The 26,204-nt window shown below is 38.7% G+C and overlaps 1 protein-coding gene across 4 annotated transcripts in view; it reads right to left on the minus strand.

Annotated features, from left to right (window-relative positions):
• Nucleotides 1-26,204, minus strand: part of GRM1 (glutamate metabotropic receptor 1) — a 180,638-nt gene that overhangs the window by 37,328 nt on the left and 117,106 nt on the right. For all 4 annotated transcript variants that reach the window (XM_054279116.1, XM_054279117.1, XM_054279119.1 and 1 more), the window contains exon 5: nucleotides 5,108-5,354. In XM_054279116.1, the coding sequence (XP_054135091.1) occupies nucleotides 5,108-5,354 (247 nt within the window). The remainder of the gene's footprint in view (nucleotides 1-5,107; nucleotides 5,355-26,204) is intronic.

Here is a 26,204-nt window from a genome sequence, read left to right on the forward strand (position 1 = left end):
CAAAGAGAGACATCCATTTGTTTCTTTTCCATTTTGAGGTTCAAATATGCAAAATTTCAACTCTCTCTGCACTTCACAGAGGGAAGAGGTGCTAGAATTATTCTCTAGAGTAGAGCAGAGTAATTTTCTTAACTAAGTCTTTGTTAAAGATGATTTAAAGAAATGCATATTTACAGCTGTAATTATACCTCAGTTTTGCAAATATGCATGCTCAGATAATGCCAGTGCCACTGCAGAGCTCCATTGAATCACGTGTGTAAAGCACCCCTGCCACTCAGTTCAATGGAGCTCCAAGCAGCAGGCAGAGCCATTGGTTGGGAATTGGCCACTAATCAAGGCATTGCTTAGGAAACGGGTAAATTTCAAATTCATTAGGGAACAATTGCTTCTCGTATCCCAGCTCTAACACTAAAGGAAGTGCCTAAAAAAAGAAATGCTGTTTCCAGGCTTGTGAAGAATCAGGATAACAAGAAGCAGTGAAAGTCAGGCATTTCATAATGGATGCTCAACAGACAGGAGTAAAGCTCAGTAGAAATGTGCATTCCTCTCCCTAGCAAGGAAAACGTACTTGGATTTCAGTTTGACCTTATATTAGACTGACACAAAATCAGTTACTCTGGGCTGGAAAATTAATTCAGGAAGGGGAATAAAAGATTGCTAAAACCTCACATTCCCTTAATGGAATTTTTGAGCCCACATACTTTTTTGATTTTTACAAAAATACATCACAAGGCACAGAGTGACATTAATGCAATATCAATTAAGAGGTTCTCCTGTGTTCTTGTAATACTATTCCCTTTCCTATAGGTTACCTGTCAAAGAATAAAGTATGTAGATTAAAAGCTCTTACACAGCCTTGCGTTATGACAAGTTGTAGTACAATGTTTGCAGCTTTGATATGCAGCTTGAATTTTAAGAAGAAAAATGTGGTCTAGAAAATACACGTGGTATATGGAGATGTGCTTAAGTTCTTTATCCTTTCCTTCTTTTTCGTAAGGAAAAATCTGTGCTTCAAGCAAAGACAAATTCAGTGCTGGAATACCTCCTCCCATCCCCTTGCTCACATATGTACAACTTGAACAACTTTGGGCCGTGTCCATGCTAAAAATTATGATCCCAAAAGAAGAGAATTTGACAAGAGTTGTGAAGTTCTCAGAGTGTGAGACTTCTTGGAGGCAGCTGTATTTCACACACACATGGCAGCATTTAAAGAAGCCATTCAAACATCCATCAGGTAAAAAATTAATCCTTCTTTTAAAAAGCTCTCTGGTATATTGGGAAATGATGTGACACAGTAGGTGGTGTCTTATGAGCAAGTTACTTGTAAGGCAAGCCAGAATATAAATCAGCTGGTCACAGGCACACCCTTGTTCCAGTTAATCTGAGATAGCTGAAGTTACCTTCTCCCACAGCCATAATACCTGACTGATACTGATGTTTGCTATCCTGAAAGACAGGAGGGAAAAGAGATACTGAGCAATGCTGGGATGTAAATGGATGAAATAACCACCCGTTAATCCAAACTCTGAAACAAAAATACATATTTGAAAAAAAAATTGTTTACATGCAAGTTTGAAGCCTTTACATAAGGCAAAATTTGATTATTCACTCAAAGCACTAGGGTAGATAGCATTGCCATGACTAAAGCCTGAACAGCTGTTGGAAATTTGGAACTAAATAGAATTACGTGGTTCTAAGTCCAAGTCTAGTTAAGATGAAAAGTTTCATGTAGGTGAAACTTTTGTCTTAGTTTGTGAACCTCAGCATTTCTCCACATATCAAAGGTTCACTGTTGGGCTGAAAGTTCTCCTGCCTGTTGTCACAAAGCATTTATGGTCAGAGGTCTATGCAAATCATTTGCTCTAGAGAGGAAAGGTTCTTCATACCAACCACAAGATAAAAGGAGGCAATTACCTAGAATGGACCAGAGCTAAAAGATATGTCTTATTCCAGAGAAGGATGTTGTGTTGACTATTGCATCCTTCACACCTTCTCCAGCCATTTCTGGAAATTTGAGTGATGTGATTGCTACAGAGGAAGGAACTGGGAGCTAGTGAATGAAAGTAAAAAGTGCAGTAAATTTACCAGCATGTTCTTAATGACAGTAAAGAGAGCACAGACAGCTGAGTTTCCAGAGTTATAGCCATGTCATTTTTTCCCAGAGGCAGTGCAGCCAGCTAAATGACTGCATTTGTGCCCTTCCAATAAAAGTTTCCTTTGTATTTCTGCATAAGAGATACTCAAAGAAAAGATTCTTCACAGAAGAAATACACCTTTGGCTACACACTTTGTGTTTTCGAATCTCATTTTGATAAAAACCTTGAAACAATGAATTGAGCCTGAGATGGAAAAAAAGTTGTGTCTAAACAAATGGTTAAGGTTTCATGAAGCTGTATGGGTTTCAAAACAGAAGATTATAGGAGTGCCAGACAAACATAACTATAGGCAACTCTATCTGCTCTGCTCATCATGATGACAATTAAGATTTTGTGGGAGTCAATTGCTCAAAGAACCTCACAGATTTTGAAAATGATGAGAAAGTTTGCTGCCTTCTAAGAAGAATATTATTTCACCTTGGGAAGTTGATTTGTTCACATGATTTGAGGACAAGATGTCTAAAAACATTTTACACATTTGTGTGACATTCTTGCACTTGCATAGAGAAGTCAAAAAACTAAGAAATTTCATAGCAGGCTGACTTTGCTATGTTTAGGTTTTGTACGTGGTCCATTTTACTAAGGTACAAAAACTCCTGGGTATTGACACAGTGCTATGGTCTGTTCACTGATGCATGAAGAGACTTCCAACACAAAGCTGTGGAAGCACTACAGCCAGTCTGAAGCTACATATGATTCTGTTAAACTGCTGCTGCCATACAAGGATCTGACAGACTGTGCAGGTCACAGTTCATATACACACAGCAATTCTCTGATACGATATTGCCCACATCATAAATGCCACGGATTGATTCAAGGATTGCAGAATGAACAGCAAAAAGGTTAATTGAATTTCCTTGCTCAAACTTGCTAGCTACAACTGTGAAAATATAAATGAGGATCAATAACAAAAAAAAATCCCTACCTAAAATAACCTATCAAATTCTAAGTAGGCCAGGGAATCAAGAAAAATTAACCTTGCTATAGACAAAAATGATGGATGGAATAAATTCTATCATTCTGGCATACTCAGAGGAATATCCTGGTATAAACTCTCTTATGTTTTAAATTCAGCAACTGTTCAATCTAATTTTATGCTTGGTACTGATGAGAGTTGTGGAAATGCTCTTGGGTGACAAAATAATAAATAAGAATTAGGCTAAAATTGGAAAATTATATCTAAACATCAAACCAAATAGCTAACAGACAGAAAATGCAGCATCTGCAAAGCTGGAGTAACGCTTTTATGGACACAAATATGTGCAAAAAGCATAAAGCTACACTAAGCAGTAATTTCTCTGTATTATCTAAATTATATGTGCAAAGACTTGATTTATGCATTTATGTTGATAAGTATGTGGTCAAATTTAAGGGAATTGCTTGCTTTACTTTCAAAGTCTAAACTCAACTGATATGTATCTTCGACTAAAATATGCAAAAGTCAATGCTCAACAAGACCAAACTGACTAGTTTTTTGTTACTAATTAAATGTAACAAACTGTTTAAATGTATATATGTTGTCATTACATTGCAAAGGTTCCATATTGTTGTCTCCTTCATGCAAGAGTTTCATACCTCCTTGATGTTTCTTATAGGCAGCACCACTAGGTACTGACTTTTCCTTCTTCTCAGAGTAACCAACTGACTCCAGTTACCCCTGAACCACCCAATCCACTCTTTTATAGCACTCTTCTTCTCACTGGTTACAGATGTGGCCTGTTAAAGTCAGGCCTGCTCCTAATCTTTAATAATTGGCCCAGCTGCAACTCTTTAGGGCTAAGATTACTTTCTATACTACATTTATTTTCTTATATTCTATCCCCCTACATATATACTGTTTAAATATGACAATAGAAAGAAACCATAACAATCTAGAAAATGGCAAAATATTGGCCAGTTTTGCTAATAAAACCTAGTACTAGAGATAAGAGTTGCTTTAAGACCACCGTGTGTTATGAATACTCATTGGAGGCATGGAAAGACATGAAAACTCTTGTTTGCTCCAGAGTCCTTCCTTTGTGTGGTGCTGGCACTCAGATGCACTTATGCAATAAGCCCAAAGATGGAGTGAGAGAGCCTTTTATAGCACTTCAACAACTCAGTAGGAAAACAAACTTCAGTGAAGCAATCCCTGGGTAGGTTTCAATTAATAATGGACTTTGTACTTCAGCAGCTGAATTAAATGTATTTGTAAAAAAGAAAACAAAGAAAAAAGAATCCCCGTGTTAAAATGGAATGCACAAAACTAAATGAAAGATCTCAGTCAGTTCATTACCATAAGAGAAGCAAAGATGACATCCAAGTCCCCAAAGGTGCTGCCTTACCCACTGCTGGGGTACATCCTGTGTCTGCTGGGGGGGGCTAAACAACAGCAGCTGCCACATCTGGGACCAGACCCCAAATGAGTGAAACACAGAAACTTCTGCCAAAAGCCCCCTATTATTTGTCCTGCTCTACACAGACCTATCTTTAAATTCAGGGACTGATCTGATTCTATTTGGAGTGAACAAATTAAGGAGATCATAAAGGATCTTACCAATCAACACTAGTCTCTGGCAAGGTTTCAGCGGAGCTCCAGTTGGAATAGATGAGCTCTACAGCCCTCTATTCAAAACCATGTCAGGTAAATTCTTCATTAAATTCCAATAATTTGTATTAGGCCTTATATATGCTAAAACCCTGGTACTGAGACCCGATAGTACCTTGCACACCAGAATTCTGTGAGTTACAAGGTTTTTCATCTCCTGTAGCACCAGAAATTTATAAGCTCTGCTGTAGTTCTTGTCCCAGTATAAGATACCATGTGTTACCAGTGTTATTCCTGGCTGTTGGAAAGAATGGTCCATGCTTTATGCTTCAGGAAAAAAAGCCAAAGAAATCTACATCACCAAACACAGTAACATTCCCGCTTCCCACCCTCTGGTTTAATAGTTGAGATGAACCCTCTTTACCTTCCAGGGGCATCTCCCTTCTCATCAAACCAAACTTCTTCTCCAGAAACACCAATGAATGAGGATTTGAGGAGGAACTCCAGGAGCTTGCTGCCATCAATTGGCTTCATAGCATCACACAGTCCAACATGTCCGGGGCAAAGGGAATGATGCATGTTCTGCAGCCCGTAAGCCATAGCGTATATTGCATTGATGACAAATCCCATTTTACTGTCCTGCACGTAATTTTCTTCTAAGCTCTCATTGCCTACAATGGTAAGAAAAAAAGGGTTGTTACAAAGAAAGATGAAATTACATGAAAATGTGAAAAAAACCTATATATAAAAGGGATTTCCTTCTTTCTCTTATAAAGCTTTAGAGTCATAAACAAGGTGCCAGTCAGGGATTTTTAAATAAACAAACAAATAAATAAATAAATAAAATACATAAATAAATAAATAAAACACATGCCCACCACCACCCCAGAGATCTTGAATTCATTAAAAGTTAAATGCTTCACGAGAAATCAACTATTTCATCAAGTTGTCATCTTTTGATTATCTTTTGTAATTTTTTTAAATTTTTCCTTGTCATTCCACAATATTATTTATTTTAGGAAAGGTTAATCAAGAAGATAGATTTCCACTGAAATAATTTTTAAAGTGATTTCTTTGAAAAATTGACTTTTTGTTACATTTGAAGTTTTTATTTTTTAATCTCATGTTTTTGAGGGTCAAGATAGCAATGTCCCTTTCAGTGTTAATAACTAAACAATGTAAATCAACATCACTTCTCCAGTTACCAGAAACAGTCCTTTTAGTTAAAAGTGGTACTAGATATGCCAGTATGGGGTTGCAACAGAAAGTCAGCCAAAGTATGAAACACTGAGTATTTGTGTGACTGCAGCAGGAGCAGACACTGAAGTCCCCTTCCTCTGATCAGAATCAACATGGCAGCAGAGGTTTTCTCCCCACACAGGTTTTCCCTCTGATCTGCAGCTGGGCCAGCACTGTCAGAGGGTGCTGGTTTTGGGGTGCACTTCACATCAGACCCTGCTGGGTCCTGTGCTGCTCCCTGCTTGCCTCCTGCCAGCTGAGCTGCTGCAGAGCACTGCCAGCTTTGGCCCCAAGGCCCTGCAGACCTGTGCTGTGGGGCCAAGGCAGCTGGAAGTAAGAAACCTTCCAGTTTTTCTTCTTTCCCCTTGAGTCATGCAATGACAATATGCTCCAGACTGCAAGTTGCTTTTATCTGCAGGCCTCCCACGTTACTCGATGTTTAACAGGCAGTGGCAATCCAGCCTCTGTTATTTTGTCTCAGGAACACCTTGTGTACACCAGGGAAGTAGGATGTGTGAGAGACTAGCTGTTAACTGACACTTCTTGAATCCAGGTTGGAGAAGATGCTTGTCATTTTAATATGATGAAAGGAGGTAAAAATCTGCAAGTTCACCAAAACTTTCAAGTTGAAAAATAGTTCCTTATCCTAATGCAGCTATTATATGGCTTTCAAATGAAACCATGAAGACTGTCCTTACATTTTTCATTGGAAAAGGCTTGGATTTGGTAGATCTTTTCATTGGCTTGCCCTAAAACTCAGAAATTTCAGCTGAGAATTCATAGGATAGCAGAGAGTGCAAATGCAGGGATGTCTATCTTGCTTTCCCTGGGTTGCATTGCAGCTGGGCAAGAAAATTTTGCCTCAGTAACTATTTCACAGATGAGCTTAACATAGCAAACAGACATGATGGTGAATTTAAAAAGCTTTGTGAATATAGCATAATCTGACTGAATGAGTTCATGTGCTCCTCACTACCATACATTCACCACCAGCATCACCAAGCAAGGAGCAGCTTGAAAGGAAGCAGAAAAAAATTCTTTCCAGAGGCAACATATCTGTCACTTTCTTTGTGAGAAAAGGTTCACAGCTCACATTCAAATCACATGAAACAAACACCACTCAGATGTTGAGAAACACAGAAAAAATAAAAAACCTGGTATGCAAGATGACAGAACATTCACCCAGGGAAGCAGAGAGCATGCCAGTGCTTGTGCACCCTTACTTATGTACAGCTTAGCCTGACATTTGTATGCCTGTATATGCTAATATATAGTCTCAATAAATTATCTGTCAGGGTGTTTTATCAGCTGATTTGTCCCATAGGATTAGCAGACAGCGAATTTATCACTGACTCTGCTTTCTTGTAGCTAGAACATGAAATTGTTCTCAGTCCCTAAGTGAATGAGACGCAGGAAGAACCTGGGCTTGGCACAGCATTCTCTTGTGAAGCTTCTAAGCAGAGTGTTGTGGAAGAGATCACAAAAATCAGATAGTGCACAGCACCCACTATCTACCCTTTCCTACATGAAAGTTTGCCTCAGTCTTCCTCATTGTTTAAAATTAGTTAAAAGAAAGAAGCATAAACATCAGTAATGCTGACAGGAGACAATGATAGCATCCATGAGTTTCCTGAGGCAAGCCTTCATGTGGGTGATGGAGGTAGAAAACAAAATGTAAAAGGATTTGCCAATGTTTAAAAAGAGGCCACTCCCTTAAATATGTATTGACTCAGTAAAACATGCTTTCGATTATCATATCTCAATATGATATGTATACCTCCAAAGAGAATAAATAGTTGTGGATTGAAGAATTTCCTTTTGACTATTTTGGAATGAACACCTAAATTAAGGTTGCAAGCATATACTCTGACACTACAGAGGTGACTGCCTCAATGTCACCTATCAAAATAATTGCATTGTAGTGGAAAACAACATGTAAATTGTCTGAATGAATTGTCTCCAGATCAGTAATATAAAAATCCTTATATGTAAATAAGATATTTTTCAGTAAATCCAGAATGAGAAATCATGTTTTCCCTAAACTTAACTTCCCAGAGTCAAAATCCACTCTATTTCATTTTCATCATTATAAATTATTGATACATTTATGCATTTGAATTTGTAAGATTCACTTAGGACAATCAGTTAGAAATGTGTGGGTTTTTAAAACAAAAGAAATCATGTAATTGTGTTCAGCCAGAGATAAAACAGTGTTCAATTAAGTCTTCATAGGGCAAGTTTTTAATAAATGCAAAAGTATTTCAATATTTGTCATTGGCCATCTCTATAAAATTGTATTTCTCCTCAGGAAGTCTTTGAAATGTAACAAAAAGCAAAGCAGAACCCTGAACAGTGAAACTTCTTTTTTTTCTTTGTTTCTCAGGCCTTGGAAGAAAACATCACTGATCTACAGACACTAACAGAAAAATATTTTGTTAGTTTTCTTACTTTATATTTTTTTTTAATTTTAGAGACCTTAGCTTTCACTAACCTTAGCTTTTCACTAAGCAAAGAAAAGCTGGAAGTCACAAATCCTGTTGGATTAATTGAAGTCACTCAAATTAGACCATTAATTTTTGAATGACCTTGAAGAATTCAGGTGTCCTAAATATCATATTTAATTTTCTATTGGGTGTAATGCAAATCTTCCTTTAATAATTTAAGTTTAACAGCTTCTCAGTACTCTGGGTCATTTTTTTTATCACAGTTTTGATTTTAGTCTCTGTGTCTGTCAGTAAATCTTAGAGGATGAGGGCACCTACACACATACACTACTAACCAGAAAGGAAAAGGAGATAAAAACAGGAAACAAATCCCAACAAAAACCCAAACACCACATCTTAGCTGCACACTGCTGAAAAATCTCCCAATAGTGCTAAAAGTGATACTGAGGGACAGGTAGAGAAGGAAGAGAAAAGAGTCCAAATTTTCATGAAAATCACTGTTATTTTTTCCATTTACTGTAATGTATCTCACAGCTAAATAATCCCAGCTTCAGCTAAGTCCTTAGAAGGATGTGACTGTGAAGCAGCCATGAAATTAATTTAGTGCCTTTACTGTGAATTCAGTGTGGAGCTAACAGTGCTCTCGAGAACAGAGAGTGTATTTTGCAAATCCCACTTGAAAAACTGAAATGAAGAAAAAATGGGCTATTGGAATTATGGCAAGCCATGAGTTAACTATCATGTGATAGTTAACTTCTCTTGATATTCAATATAAAACTCAGCACCAAATATTACTTGTTTACAGTCCTCAGAAAGGTTAGGGCAGGAGGGAATTTGTGATGGAAATAAATGTAAAAACATTTTGGTTGGTGAATCTAGCCAGTTGGCAAATTTTGAGCAAACATAGACATTTGATAAAGAACACAGTCTGTTCATAGATGACTCTTGATTAGCTTAAAAAGCCAAAATCTGTTCAGCAAAATTTTTATAAAGGACAATATTTCATCTGGAATAAGCAGACAGTTTTATCATTAGCTATGGTCATCTGCTGAATATTTAGGGTGAAATAAAAAAGTTGCCAGCTTTCATAAAAACTATCTTCATTTCTGGTGATCCTGACAGAGGTATGAAGGTATTAAAAATTGTATATACTGCTTTCTCAATTTGCAGTTGTCCTTTACAGGACTGCCATGCTTCATAGGAAGGCCAAATGAGATTTTTGCTTTGTTGTAAGTTACAACATGGCTGACGGTTGCTTTGAATATGAGTGCTAATTTATGCAAAAAATAAATACATCTGGAAGGACAATTGGGGCAAAATTTCATTGGGAAAATGAAATGAAATGAAATGAAATGAAATGAAATGAAAAAATCTGCCATACTTGGGTTGCATAACCCAAGTATAGGTTATGCAAGTATAACAAGGAGTAAAGAGGGCTCCCCCCCAAAAATGCTGGGTATGAACTGGTAGAGCAGTACTCAGGCTGATAGCAAATATACATATCTATTGGACAAATTGTGGAGTCAGGTTCCTCATCCTCCCCTTCAGTCCCAACAAACACTGCCTTTGCCACAGGGTGGCCAAACACTGGAAGAGGCTTCTTACAGAGGTGGCCAATGCTTCCAGCCTGTCTGCAGTTGGAGCCATTTGAGCAAAGCCCTTAAAAATCTGCTTTAACTCTGGTCAGGCTCCACAGAGTTGAAATTAAAAAGCTCCAATGAAACCAAAGAACCCCCAGTGGCTCTGAGAAAATTTGCTCATCTTCCTCTGTGCAGGTTTGTGTAGAGAGGTGCTAGTGTCATAGCATGTCCTTGGAAAGCACTGGAGGTCACTTATCTTGCAGTGTCTCATGCTAGAGAAGACCTGACAGACTTCGACAACAACAAATTTGTGTCATAGGATCTTGTAAGGAGCAGGGCAGAAGACCCGTCATTTTAAATCTGGGACTCTAAAGGTAAGAATTAAAGATTATTCTAGAAACCAAATGGAATGTTAATGGTGATGAAAAAACTTAGTTAATGGTGATTTTTGTAAAATGTTACGGTAGTTGGGTACTTAGAAAAGTTGGAACAATTTTAGTTAGATGCTTAAATATTTAATTATGGCTTTATCTTTGTACACATAGGAAAGAAAATGTGCTCCAGATTGTGCTCCAGTTGGGCTTTGGCCCTTCTAATTTTCTCCCTGTATAACCTAATGAAATCCTTGTAGTCTTGCTGAGTTGGTTTCCCCTTCACTCAAACGCCATAAACTCTCCTCTATTATCCTGAGTTCCAGCCAAAGGTATTTGTTCAGACAGGTCAGTCTCCTTCCCTGGCTTATATTTCTGCACATGGGAACATTCAATAATGGCTAATCTAACAAGCATGCCAAACTATGGTTGTATAAAATATTTTTCATTTGTTTTAACTCATTTGCCATTATTGATTCAGATGTTTTAGAAACACTGCCAGCTCACTCCCTCTTATATTCTATTTGTAACATCTTTTTACATTATCTAACTTCAAAGATAACAACAAAATTATTTAACAAATTTCACTTCAAGGCACTGCAAAATGAGTAACAGAGATTATAATTTCTCTAGATATGATAAGAACAATGATGGTGTGTTTAAAACCTGTGCATCTTTTGGGATTTTTCTCTTTGTATCACCTTTTTGATAAAAAATACATTTTGTTCATTACTATTGTATGGCTGAATGAAATCTGCACATCTTAAGATTAGAAATAAACTTTTGTTCCTGCTACTGTACTCACTATGTCCAAAACCAAGTCACAGGCAACAAGTCATTTATTCTATATGAAAACATCCAAACACTTCTTCCAGCCCACAGTCAAATATGGAGTAACAAGAATTCCTGAAGTTTTATTTCCTAGGTAACTGCCTGCTTTGCAAGGCATTTCAAGCTGTAGCTCACCAGCTACGAGGAATAGGCCAGGATTTGGTGACTAGAACATGCAATTGTGGATCAGGAGCACAGGTCCCACTTGTTGTGGGCTGTCTCAATGACTTTGCTGTCTCTACGTGCAAGATATAATGTGACCACCAATAATTTGTGGAAAAATTATCTGGGGGGAGCATATTTTCCAGGCCAAAATATGTTAAACATGTTCAGAAAAGAACAAGGCTTTGCTTTGTTCTCAGTTAAAAAGAACTTTTGAAATTTTCATGACAGAGAATAGATAGGCTGAAAAATTTCTCACAGACCATAATATGTGTTTCATTCAACCTACCACAAATGATCCCATCATGGTAAGTTATTGTTTCTTTTATGGTTTCTGTTCCCAGAAAACCAGTTACTATTCTGTTTTCAAACAGAACAAGATATGTGCAATGGTTACCACTTCTCACTTTGGTGTCTGTTTTCTAGCAGCAGGGAGGCAAGTCCAAGAGGCAGCTAAATACAGTGAAAGAGAGGAGAGATCCCTTACAGGGATCCCATGCACAGAGGATAGAGCTATCAGAAAGGCACAAGATGAAACAGGTAACTCAATTCCCATTGTATGTGAACTACTTGTTTTTCTGGACAGAGCTCCTGTATTTATAAGGTAAGGCTGAGGAAGGATCAGGATTTTTATATACATCAAGGAAAAGACCTTTCCTTAATGTCCCCCTGAGCATCATGTTGCCACTCTAAAGGAAGCAATGCATTTCTCTATCTAGAACTGCAACTTCTTCCCCCTTTTGGCAAGAGAGGAAGCAGAACTTTCACAGGAGAAGCTAAAAGGAAAAAATATCTTACAAAATGCAGGTTCTACACCAGATTTTGAAGCATACTGATAAATATTTGACATTTTACAATACTCATGAAGCAATAAATGAAGTTCACAGGGTTTCAGACTTTGTTTTCAGGATGTCATTAAATCAGAAAGGTTTTGCTTCCATTCTTCAAATGGTTTTTATTTCCCCAAGCAAAGAGATTAAATTCATGCAATTACATTTGATGTATTTTTCCCTGAAAAGCTAGGATACAATTACAGTTACCAGTTGAGACACCCTGCTATTTTCTTTCTGAGCAATGTAAAATCTATGAGACTCTCAGATACTACTGCTTTGTTACATCTGGTGAATGTAGTTTTTTAATTGGGATTACTGTATTTCTATTCTTCTATATAAAACTAGAGAGAAGTGAATAGAAACGCCCATTTGAAAGCTGGATGTTCAGCAAAAGCTCCTCAAAAAAATTGCAGTAGAATTCTCTAAGGCAGTAACAAGATGGTAATTGCAGCAGTATTTTCATGGAGGGTTTTTCTTTTTATCATTAGCAAAGTTATTCAAATCACTGATGAAATGACTTCTCTTGGAATAAAGTTGATATTGAATTTAAAAGAATTTGGGGTTTTTAGATTTATTTTTACCAGCATATCTTTTACAGATGTCAACTCCATGGCTAAAAGAAACCAGAATATGAATTCAGCCATCAAGGTACAGGTTCTCTCTCATTTCAGATATCTAACACCTAAACCTTTGAAGGTTAGTATCTATTTTATATATATTATACACCACCAGGGTCTTCAATTTCCTTGCTGCTTTTGTGAGTACACCACGTTATTCCCCAGTGTTCTAAAAGAAGTTCCTTTTGTCTCTCCCTGTGTGTCAGAAGGAGTGGGGAAAGATTTAATTAAATTTACTTTCTTGGTTCTCCATATCATGTTATGTAAGCACATGAGGGCTTTAAGAGCTTAGTGTCAAAGACTCTGGAACAAGTCTGGCATACACAAATACAACAGTGCCACAGTGAAGCTGAAACATTGTGAGGAGAAATGACTGTACAAGTCGCTGACTCACTCATTAATCAGATGTAGAGCAAGTGTCGGAGTCTCTAAGCACAGGGCAGGAGAAAGGGGACCCAGCAGTGCAGGCAGCCCTATGCCAAGTCTGAATTCACCACATGACTTGGGAGCAAAACAGAAGGAAACTGATCTAACTCCTCCTTCACTTCCCAGTCTGCAGACTTTGCTAAACAGATACAAGAGTCTGAAGTTTGCTCCCTGCTCTGTTCTCCTGCCTCTTCCCATGGGCATTCAGACTCTCACACAACTATTTGACTCCAAGACAGCAAGTGACAATGCACATAGCTCATGCTTATACTGAGGGAGATGATGAAGATGTGTTCTACTGTGCCTTTGTCCAGGAGAGTAGACAATCTTCCTTCTGTGACCCAGAGAAGCAAAGCAGGGGATGAGAAGTCCATCACCTTCCTAGGGCTGCCTGCAAGCTCAAGTGAATGTGAGGACTGGGCATGCCTGATGCCACAGGACAATGCAGGGCTGAGCAGACAGGGCATGTCTGGGTGAGATATTACATATTCACAAGCACTTATAGCTGATGTGCAATGCTGCAGCCCCTGTCTGCCTTCAGGAGAAGCTGGAGGAAGACTGGAGGCCTTTGCAGAAATTGCCAGCATGGCTTTGTCAGAACTGCATCACTGGAGTGGGAGGCGGTGTTGGAGAAAAACATTCCTTTTCCACTTCTCCATGAATCCGCATTTCCTACTCTGTCTCCTGTGTTGTTTAGCAGCGAAAGAAAGGACTTGAAGGGAAACATAACGCATCACCTGAGGGCCATGCTAACAGCACATCTGTCTGCATGCCAGGAGCCCCAGGAGGGGGCTGTCTCTTCCTTCATTAGCTGCCCCTGGCAAGGTGTAGCTTTCCAACACCACGGGCTTTACAATCTACACAAATTGTTCCCGTGCGTTTATAACTCCTGTCACTGAGAGCTGAAGAAACTGATCACAGAGTTGAAAAGTTGCAAGATGTAAGTCCACAAAACCAAGCGGGAAAGGGGGCGGGAAAGGAGAAAGAAACTAGGTAACAAGCAGAGAAATTCCACAAGTTCATGTACAGGGGGACATGCTGTTAAATGCAGGTCCGGAGAAACCCACTTAGAGCAGATGGCTTGACAGAAGCTCATCAGCCTAATAAAGCTTCTGCAGGGGATGACATGGCCTGAAGCCTCTGTGTTTCTTCCCATTAGGATAAAGATTCCTCATAAGAAATTTTACTTACCAAAAAATATAGGATTTATCACCCTATGAGGATGATATGCTGAGATTCCTTCTCTAAACAAGCCTGCAAGCTGCCATTTGAAACTCCTTCTGTACACATCCATTGCTATGGACTGTTAAAGCCTTGACAGGACATTTTAGCATTACTTCTCCTTGTTCATAGCTTTTGGTGGAATGATCTTGATGAAATAGCTCTGCAGCGAGGACTGGTTTCTAATGAAATAGAAATGGAAGGATCTACAAAGTATAGCTCAGTGCAAGGTGAAAACAATTCAGTCCACTTCAAAGAATAATAAAAAAAAAGATTCATACTTGTGATATTTGTGTGTGCACTTCAATGAAATCAGCTTAAGAAGTACAATTCACAGAATGTTCAACAGTGAAGCAAGATAACAAAAACCTGCCAAAAACGCTAAGTTTTGAAGTTATTGTTTGCCTCACTTTGGCTATTATCTTAATTCCTGTTGTTTGGAATTAATACACTGGGAAACAACAAAAGAAAATAACTGCCCCTATTTAAAGAAATCACTTCCTGCATCTTATACTCCCAAGCAAGCATCAGTAAAAATGGTTTGAAAAGACGCATGACTTTGTATTGATGTGCCATCGTTTTCATGGCTGCAGTCATGTGCCAAACCAGAAGTATACTTAAAATGCCATAATGAAATAAAGTTACGGACATTCATTTTTTTGCACACTCTAATAAAAATGTTTGGAATCAACTCCATCATGAAGCAAGTAAGTTGTAAAAATATTTCATCTACTCGCAGATCATAAAATAATCAATATTCAGCCATTCTAGCTTATGGAAGTTCATCCCTGATTAAAATACTGTGATCACAGATTGGAAGGCTCATGGAACTGACCAGGAAATCACATGGAAATACAGTGGCTTATTATGCTCAAATACTCAAACATGATACTCAAGGCTTTAAACTGGAAATCAATAAAATATTGATTCTGAACTTGGGAATTCATCAAGTCAGAAGCAGTTTAGGCTTAAAGAAATCTACACTAATTCAGATAGTTCGGACATAACATTAAATTACAAATTCATTCTAGGAAAAAAAACAACATAGAAGAAAATGTGAGGTGATTACAGCATCTTTTTTTACTTTTGAAACGGACAGAAATCACTATGAGAGCTTGACAAATAATTATTATTATTAATTTGTTTTCCTCAAATGCTGGACTGTGTACAGTCTGCCTGTAAAATGACCACAATATGTTCTTTTACTTATTTGAAATTATTATTCACCTTCTGCAGCAACATATTATTTCTCAGTTCCTATTTTAATCAGAAATTAATATTTCATCCTATAATCAGGAATAAAATATGCCAGATGATCTTTTTCTTTGATTGAATGGTTTGTATATGTAATCAACAAAGATGGTGATTTCAAATCCTAATATAGCATTTGAAATCCATCTTGTTATTTCATTAACTGGCTAAAATTTAATGCCAACAAAGGCATTTGAGTCAGGCTCAGCCTTTGCATTTAAAGGACATAGGCAGCAGCACAGTTATTTTAATGGAAGATTCACAAGCAGTGAATGGAATGGAATGGAATGGAATGGAATGGAATGGAATGGAATGGCTTTTGATCTGTCTCAGCCTGTTCAGAGGCCGTATTCTCATCTGGCATCATGGGTTTTGTTGGATGGTGGTGGTATACTTATTATTATTATTTTCTCTTATTTTCTTCTGTCCCCTTTTTTGGGAATACGAAAGCAGAGGATTTAATTTGGTGCTGTTACTGTGTCTCACATAGCTACCTCTGTCAGTTAGAGCTCAACAATAAACTGTCTCTGAGCCTCTCTCAAACTCTGCAGGGTCCCACAAGTGTCCATGCTCTCAAGGCCTCAGGCACCAATTTAATTCCAATATTACTTAATCTAGTTATTATCACAGAGACCTTGGATCTGCCTTCGTCTCTTGCTTTCTTCACAGCCTTCTCCCAGTGCCATGTGGATCCTGACCAAGATTCTCTAAGAACAGGATTCCACAGAGACCATTTTCTACATGACCTGAACTCCTGGGGAGAAACAATTAAAAAGAAAGAAATCCCAATCTTGAGTCTTCCCCTCTCCCTTAGGTAGCTATGTAACCTTGCTGCCTTACTCGCACGCTCAATTAAAAATATATTTAGAACTACTATTCTTAACAGATCAGTTATTTGGAACAAGCCTAGCAGATAATAAGTTGCTGCTACTCTTACATGAGACAGGAATGAACACACTTACAATCAAATTCATTTACAAATGTAAAAGAATGTGTAGAGATTTTTATGCTATTTGGCTAGTTTTAATCAAGTGTTCACTCTTAATAAAAAGAAAAAAGTTGAGTCAGATACCCTTGTAGATGTTCCATTGTAACACGATACAATAGAAAAATAGTTCAGGAAATAGGACTGATTATGTTTCAGGTGTCATGCTTTTTATATGAAGCTTGAGACCTTATCTGAAAGAAAGATGGAACTCAGTAATTGTACTGCAGCTTTCAGAACATCATCCACCATGTGCAATACTTAAATTAGGAACCTGAGTACATATTCAGGCACCTAATTAATTGACTTGATTAATGCCTGAACTTCTCTAGCTGCTGTTGACTTTCATAGAAATTATGGGAGATCAGTACCCTTAAAAATCAGGCCAATTTATCTAGGTCTCAGAACATGCACTTGAGTAGCCTAATTTTGAGCATCTTCATCAGAAAATGTTAGTTCAGAGTTGAAAATAATCAACTTCCATATTAACCACAGAATGTATTACCCCCAAATGAGGCAGGAAATTTACAAGAGATCTATTCTCAGTATATGTTAAATATATGGCACCAGCACAAAACCCAAAACAAAAGTCAGGGTCTTTAGATTGGAAAGTGGAAAAATATGATGATTGTAATAAAATACACATATTCATCTGTGCTCCTATGTGGCATGGAGGCAGAAAATTGAACAAATCACAAACTCTCTTCCCTCCGTTGATCTAGATTTGTAAATGTCTAAGTAGTGGCAGTTGTTGTCCGTGTATGGGCATGAGATTCTGAGGTCTTCAAAAGTATGAGTCAAAATCTCATGTTAATAGACCCAGTACTCCCCTTACGGTAGGACACAAACTAGCTGGCATAACTGGTCTTTCCCTATATTAAATTCCAGTGGTTCTGCAGAAGTACAAAGAGCAGCCAGGAAAGATATCCACTATTTAGTGAGCTTTAAATCACTATTGATTTTAGAAGGGCTTCAGAATTCTTGTCTGTAGTACCCATCAGCCAATACTACTGGTTTTTTCTTTCTTTTAATGGTTTTTTATTATTATTCTTAGAGTACAAACTTTCTTCCTCAGTTCTGTTTTTAATGCTAAGGTGTTATTAAAACCACCAGCATTAGCTGTCAGAATACAAATGAACACAAACACCAATGTGCCTTACTTCTGCAGAAATATAGCTTACTCCAAATTTCTCCTTTGCCAAGTTTGCTGTTGGTTTTGGGTTTTGTTTTGTTTTTAATAGTCCATATCCTCACACAAGACAGTCTCTGTGTGAAGGGCTGGATCCTAGAGCCACATGAATATCCAATATGCAAGGCCCAGGCTACACAGCAGTCCTGCAAACATGCAGATTCTTACAGAAAAACTCCTGGCTACCCAGGACCAAAGCCAGATGCTGCAGCTGCTCTGGAGGTACAAAGTGGTCTTGGCCACTCTATCTAGCTGGGCTATGTTATAAATTAGCAGAGTACACTCACAGTTTTTGGTGAAATTAAGCATTGTTTTGAAATGATTGTTAGGAGCACCCACAGTTTCCCTTTAACCCTTGCAATATGTAATCATTTAATCACAAATACACAAATCACAAAGACCCATTTTATTTTCCCCTCACCCGGACACCTGCCCAGGGCTGTGTTCAGTAACACAGAAATGATCCTTCTTAAAGCTAAGCTAAGATTAGGAGTTTCTGAACAATGTCTGCACAAGGACAATGCATCAATGACTAGCAGCAAAATAGAGCTAAGCAAATCAGAAGATAAAATAAGTGGCCCTAATCTGTAGTCACACGTCAAATTCAACAGAAAAACAGAAGCAGAATTCTTTCTGATCTGAAAGAATTTTAAAAGCATCCATTTTAGCCCACCTCTTGTTTTCCTGGGTGTAGCCAAATGTGACAATGCAGAAAACACTCAGGTACTTGAGATCTCACGAGAAAACAGGTCTTGTGGTATGAATTTTTTAGACAAAATAAGCCTAGAAAAAGATGCAGATTAAGTTGGCCTCTGCAGAAAGTGAAGAGTTCACTAGCATAATATGTACAGTGCTACTGCTTCGAAGACAACAGCCCTGCTTTTTCATTCCTACAGAGCTGAGCCTGAATCCAGTGGTAAATGGAAGCTTTGAACTTGTGGGTTCCTCCAAAGCTGCTTTCTACTGTATGAATCTCAAAAATCTCAGCTGGAGGAAACATTTTGACATCATCTGGTCTAGTGCCTTGCTGTGCTACAGTCGATTTCTGGCTCAGCCAGCAACGCAGTGTCAAGGCAGTATCTTATCATTTTTCCCTAACTCTCTCCACACAAGCAGACTTCTGCACTTCCCCAGACATCCCAGGATGAATGGGAAAACAGAGATTTATTCTAGCAGCACTGCTTTTCAGACCACACACCTTCCATCAGATTATACTCCCTGTGGATACCAACACAGCATATTCTGAATAGGAAATTCTGTGGTTTTCATGGTTTCGATTTTACTCAGGCTCATAATTTATGTTCTTTATGCCACTGCTTGCCCTCAATCTTTTAAGAGGAACCCATTTATTTTAAGAACACTACTGGCTATTTTTCAGAAAATATCCTTGTGTGCAAAGAGTATCTCTGGTCTGCAGATAAACAGGTGTGAGTATGTGGGACTGTGCCTACATGTGTTAGCCTCCACTTCTTCTCCTTTGCACCTGTATTTATGGGGTAACGCTGCCAGTAATGACAACCTGTAAAATTGCAAGCTGAGTTTAAAACTTTCCACCTACAGGTAAATGAGAAAATGGAAGATATCATCTAATAAAAGACATGGAGGGCTGACAGAAAGCAGCTTGCTTTGTGTTCAGATCAGTTACTTGTGCTATTTCATCTGACTGACTTCCTGGTTTGGTTAAATGTTTATATCTCTGCTAATTGTTCTGATGCACAACCTGCACAAACAATTGATTTCTAGGAACAAGTCAATTTTTGTTTTAGTTGTGTGCTTTTGTCCTCACTGTGCTCCTGATAAAAGTTTAAATCATCTGTGGCAATCTGAGCAGTCAGGAGTGGCCCTGTCTCTCTCTAGGCACAGGAGACAGGAGCCTGAAGGAGGCACAAGGGAGCACGATTCAGGTGTCCTCTTCCTTAGTAGCACGAGGAAGCTGGATAAGGAAGTAGTCCCCTTCCTTATCCATGTAATGGAGAAGGCTCAGTGTTACAAGCCTACCTGAGGACTTTTTAATCCCAGAAGTGCAAACTTTTACTGTTAAAATTCAGAATGGAAAATGTAGGTGTAGATTCTGAAAACTTTTGTCATATGCTGCTGTAATATGCATGGTTCTGTAAACTGTCTTCTATGCTGTTTACAAAGGGACATGTATATTGTGCCTCTCCTTTATTTCATGATGATGTCATTTTTTTGTTATGGGTCCCAAAAGAAGAAAGATATTTATTTTCATTGTATACTTGTAGACAGCCTGGTTTAAAAGTGTTTTTGGAAATAGAAAATACAGGAAAAATGTAACTGCTTTTTTTCCAAACATGGACACAAAAAGGGAGAACCAAATGAACAAAAACCTGGCCATTATCTCTTTTCTGAATAATTCACATTATTTATCACAGTAAGCACATTATTAATCCTCCTCATCTTTAAGCCTTAAAAGCTGCCTGTAACATTGGGAAACAAAATGAAACTACAACTCTCCTGTCTTATCTGCTGTAAAAAAGACTTGACTAAGAAAAGTAGCAACTAGAATATTTTCAGACAAGTTGTTCCCAGTAGGCTTTGTTCTAGGTGCCAATGAAATTGCTATCAGTTTTGATCACTCCTGGGATCACTAGGATGTTCTGCCTCATACTGGGGAAAAAGAGTGTGATACATGACCTAAATATGTAATGAGAACGCAAAGCAGAGGTGAGCATGGACAAGTCACAGGATACTTGATGTAAAATATATTTTGAAGAAGTTATGGCATGTAAATAACTTGATTCCTTCTTCAAGAGCTTAAAAATATGTCTCCTATACACCACAAAGATGATTTACCGGCAGTGGCTGACTTGGCAGAGTGTACACCAGGCTGTTGTCTTATAATTACTTTTTCTGAATTATTGTAGTGGCAGTAATTCCTATTGTAGGTGCTTCTGCTGATGAAGAATCTCGTGGGAGAGGTGCTCCATGGGGGAGCCTAGCAGATGTTGAGATAAAAATAATGTTCTCAGAGAAACACCTGCACACTTGTCTGACACAGCAGGATGAGCCTTAGTAAATCCTGCTGGATCTAATTTGTTCATCTCTGGAAACAACTCAGATCAGCTCTCACTGGAAATGCATTCACTCCTTCAGAAAAGTGTAGAAAAATCAAGTAGACATCTGGAGTGAATTGTCCACTGAGATGAGAAAAGGAGAACCTCATGTCATCTCATGTAGATTTATTAAAAGTAGGGTGGGTCTTGAGAAAAAAGTTCTTGATTAAGAGAAGCTCTGAACTCCATTACTGGTGGCCTGGATGTAATCTGAAAGATGCATTGGCCAAGTACAACTGTGTCTCAGGATGGCAATAGGCAGCCATCAGTCTTCTGTCTCCCCATCTGGTGCAATAAATGCAATCAAGGAGAACTTCACAAACAAAAACAGAAAAACAAACATCATGACACGAGGAGAGGTCCTGTAGATCGTCTAAAAAATATGTTATTGTCCTTGTCCTTTTTTCAGCCAAAATCATTGGGAGGGGCTGTAGCCAAGACTGTAATGTTATTTGATATCATCTTACATCATTGCCAAGGTGAGGGAAAGCAACTTTCTCTTATGTTCCCCTCCCATGGGAGAAAAGGTGGTGTGGTGTGGAAGAGTTGGTTGGTATCTGTTGCAGATTTTCATGTAAATCATCTCTTTGTTCCTTTGTCTTAAACCTTCCATTGCTATTATTGTACTGCTGTTGTTCACTTTCTTATTTCATTTTTGTTTCCAGTAAATTTTTCTTATCTTGAACCATGACTTTCACCTTTTGTGCCTCTAATTCTCAACTCCATTCCTGGACCAAGAAGGGGAAGAGGTGAGTAAGTGAGTGGCATCTGGTTTGGGAGAGTCTTGGCGGGGGCACTGAACTGGGGAGTACCATTTTTAAACCACAGATATCCTATGTCAGGAAAAAACCCAAAACTTTTCATTAAAATTACAAGAACTGTGAGTATGGATAGGATAAATCTAGTTACTTTTTAATGAGTGGGTGATAATGGTGGCAAACACTTAGGGATGCTTTTCAGAAAAATCTTAACTAGAGGCTAACAACCCCACCTGACTTCAGGACCAATTGTTGAAATGATTGGATAATATTCCACAGATATAAATACACTATTTGAGCTGGTATGTTCATGTAACACTGCACTGCTTTTTGTATTGCTGTGTGGGTCGCTAATACCTAAACCACCTCTGCCCTGTGCTCCACATCTCTTTCAGATTATGGCCATACCAAATGTAGCCCAAGGTCTTTACAGTCACAAAATAATCTATATTCACCGACATTAACATCTCAAGAAATATGACTCTGCATTATTAATACCAAAGCATAAATGACCCTTCTGGAATATTTAGCCTTCCTAAGCTTCTTCTGCTATCATTATGTTCTGCTCATGATTTAATATGCTATGACAATTTGTGGTAGTCTTTCAGTACTGGCCAGGTGTGGTGAAAGCTTATGTCTGCTGCAGAAAGGATATGGGAAAAGACACACCTTTTTAGGACCAAATTTGACACAAGAATATGGTGGACATACAGATCCTTGGCAGGAGTGATGGCAGGCAGCATCCTGTAAGCAGGACGGTAACAGCAGCACAACCAGTGACTGAGGCATGTGATTATCTAACCATCACCACCATCCTTTACTTGGCACTCATCAGGCTGCACCTAGAACACTGCATGTGGTTTGTGAATCCCTAATACAGAAAGACACTGATAACCTGGAGTACCTGCAGCAGAGAGCCATCAGGATGACCTGGAGCTGCAGTCCTTGCCTTTGAGGGCAGACTGAAGAGCCTGAGCTTGTTCAGCCTGAAGAAGAGATGGCTGCAGGAGAACCTTACAACAGCACCTCATACTCATGGGGTGGTGAAGAAGAGAGGGGCAGGTTTATCATAGTGAGGCCTGGTGGAAGAACAAGAGATGATAGGCATATCTTGAAACGAGAGAGGTTTAGACTCTTTCTTTAGATATGAGGCCAAACTTTTTCACACTCAAGTAGTGGAACAGGTTGCCCAGACACACTGTGCCACCTTGGAGGTTTTCAAGGCCTGATCAACCTGGTCTGTACTGATGACTTACCATGCTTTGACAGGGAGATGGACTACCTGAGCTATCTTCTAGACTGAGTGATCCTGTGATCCTTGTGACCTTGGAAGCACTCAGACTGATTGCTTGCAGTTCTCTTGGGCCAAGACAGGAATTAGCAGATAAAGAAATCCTTATGGCATGACCAAAGTATGAGTAAGCATCCCGAAGGGAACTTGGACTATGACTTCCTTTGGAACAAAAAATATCTACATTTCTTGTTCTTATCTGCAACAAATACATTCACTGACAAATAACCCTTTGTCACAAAGATCAATTGAATCGATGAATGAATCATGAATTGCCCACTTTGTTCCACTTTGCTCTATTGAAAAATGTTTGTGCTGATTGCCTGCCAATGTATTTTGTTGTCCCAGCAGATGAACTGCTGTGAGCATAATCTGTTATTTGCATCAGTTCCATTACCAATTTCATAACTGTCTCTTGTGGTGCAGAGGAGGACTCAGCCCACCTGGTTTACATAAACTCCAGCCACTGTATGATCTGCCAGGAGGAGAATAAGGCATTTTGTAAAAGAGCTTTCAGACATCTCTACAAGTGTTTGCACTGCACTGAGTTTTATATCTGTGTATTTATTTCTGTGTGAGTATGACTTGCATTTAATTTTGACCTATGTGGGCTCACCACATGCAACAGAGAAAGATTAGCCAGTGTATTTTTGTGTGGAAAAAAACCCACCTTCATTTGGGCTATCAGATCTGGGAAAACATCCTACAAGTCTGTTGGAAAAATATCTGAACTCTGTTGACTGACATACACAGTCTATCATCTGTGTACAATCTACAAAATGCAGAAAATGCTGTTTTCTAATGAACTGAGATAAGCAGGGACTGTTCCTTGGGGCAGTGCCTGAGGCTGTGTGCTAAGGGAACTTTCTGTCAGGTCCATCCTGAGTCAGATACTGTCTTAGTACCTCAAATTCAGAAACAGCCTTTTTTATTACTGTTAAAACACTCTGTTCTGTTCTGACATTTTATCTGAAGGACATGAAGAATGGTGTGAATTTCTGAATTCTGCTGTGTGTCAGGGGTCCATGCAGAATTGTAAGATGTTGTTTCCTACAGAGTGTAGCAGCTACATGGGATACATTACAAGTACCTTAGTGGCACAGACAGTTTAAGAACATCTTTGTATTGGAAGTGGTTTTGACCTGTTAGATACCCAGAAAACTCTAGGAGAATATCCATATACAAATGTGTGTTTTCTGCTGTGGTACATTGACTTCAGCTGGCTGTCAAGTGCCCACCAAGAATTTTCTCACTCCTCCTCCTCAGCAGGACAGGGGAGAAAAATACATAAAATAAAAATTAAAACCACATGGGTAAAAATAAAGATAGTTTGATTAAAAAAACCCAAAGACCATATGTAGAAGAAAAGAAGAATGTATTCTCTAACTACGTCAGCGGATGATGTCCAGTTTCTTCCCGGGAAATAGGGACTCAGTGTGTAGCTTTGCAAGACAAATGCCTTAATAACAAACACTCTCCCACCTTCTCATCCTTTCTCTCATCCTTTATTGCTGACCATAACATCATATGGTATGGAAATTTTAGTCAGTTGGGGTCAACTGGTTTTGCCCCCTCCTGCTGTCTTGCTCACTCCCAGCCTACCAGACTCTGAGCGTGGGGGTGTGGGGTGAAGCTCTCTCCCAGAGCTTCAATGCTGTGTGAACACTGCTCAGCAGTGGCCTAAAAAACTGTGTTACCAACACTCTCCTAGGTACCAATACAAAGTACAGCACCCTGAGGGCTGATGTGGGGAAAGTTAAACCAATCCCAGCCAGATCCAATACATCTACATGTAAAAAAATGTCTATACTTGAATCCTATTGGGGAAGAATATTTCCTACAGCAGCTGGAGAAAGAGGGAAGGAGAGAGGGATAGGCATTCTGTTACAAGAGGCACTTGGCTAAAACGTTGCAAAGAATGAGTCAAAAAGAGCTCCCACTCATTTGGCTGTGACCCAAGTGGGAAAAGTAAGTTGTTTAATTTTTGCAAGAAGGGATGATCTAAATGAGCAGTAACTGCAATAGTCTTGATGGATTTCTTCCCTTCCCAATAATTTTTTGCTACTACTACTTAGTTCTAGTAATCCAGATGAGCTATTATGAAATTGTGGCAAACTGTTAGGCATCATACAGCCTTCATGGAGTAGAGCACACTCGGACTTGTGTCCTTCCAATAGTGCTTAGAGCAGATATACTTTTTTTTCTTTTCCCAAAAATATGCATGTGCATTCAGGGCTCAGCGCAATATGAGAATTTCTGAAGGACAACATCAGTCTTCTCAGAGACTGACTGAGGGAATTCCAGCAGTAATTCCTGTCATCAGAGATGGGAGATTTCTAGGAACTAGTTTTCCCTTGCTTCACAGGGAGTATGCAATCCTGAGCTAATGCTGACTCAACAGTAATAGGGTGTGAGAAATTGCAGATGCAGCAGCTGTAATTGCTCGAGGAGAAGTCCTTGCCTATCCATGAATGATAAAAATTGAACCTCACATGCCAGTGGCAATTTTGAATAAATTACTCAGTAAACTGATTAGATTTTATGTGAGTAAATTATAATGGGCAGGCAGTAACTGAAAAATCTCAACAGATACAAACTTTGCTATTAAGCTCCTTTTTAAAACATTAGTTGAAATATTGTGAATATATTTTAATAAGGTATTCAAAGAACAACAGTGTCTTTTCTATTTTTTTCTTGCCTCTGTCTGCTCCTAGGAAACCCCTTGCTGTGTAAATACAATTACACTATGCTTGCCTATCACAAGAACTTTTGCACATAGTTCTTTTTTTCATTATATAGTTTCCTGAGATGTTAGCTCTCCAGACATGGAAAACAAACTTGAGCAGTATTGCCTTTGATAATTGCTGTCTGTGTTAAAGTATGGGTGTGTTTTGTTCTCAGTAAGGACTAACAGAGCACTTCTGTAATACAAAAGAGGTCATGACCCAGAGATAGTCACAACACCTGTTAATAATGTGCATGGATTCCTGGGACCACAGGAGACTCAGCTTTTTCCATGATACATGGCCCTACGTGCTTTTGCATAGGAATATTGAGGTAGGACAAAAAGTTCCTAGATATACGGGAGATAAGGTGCTTGATACCAGTACTGGCTACTGGTTATTTTCCTACGGTGATGCAGGAGTGGCAGCAGCACTTAAACTTGTAGTACCAGAAAAATTCACATCACCTATTTGCATTTTTAATGGGTTTCATATATTTGTGCTTATCGTTTATTGAGCATAATGG

This window comes from Melozone crissalis, unplaced genomic scaffold (genome assembly GCF_028551555.1).
Source record: "Melozone crissalis strain CALT ecotype California unplaced genomic scaffold, PUWL_Pcris_2 ptg000027l_1, whole genome shotgun sequence".
Taxonomy (NCBI): Eukaryota; Metazoa; Chordata; class Aves; order Passeriformes; family Passerellidae; genus Melozone; species Melozone crissalis.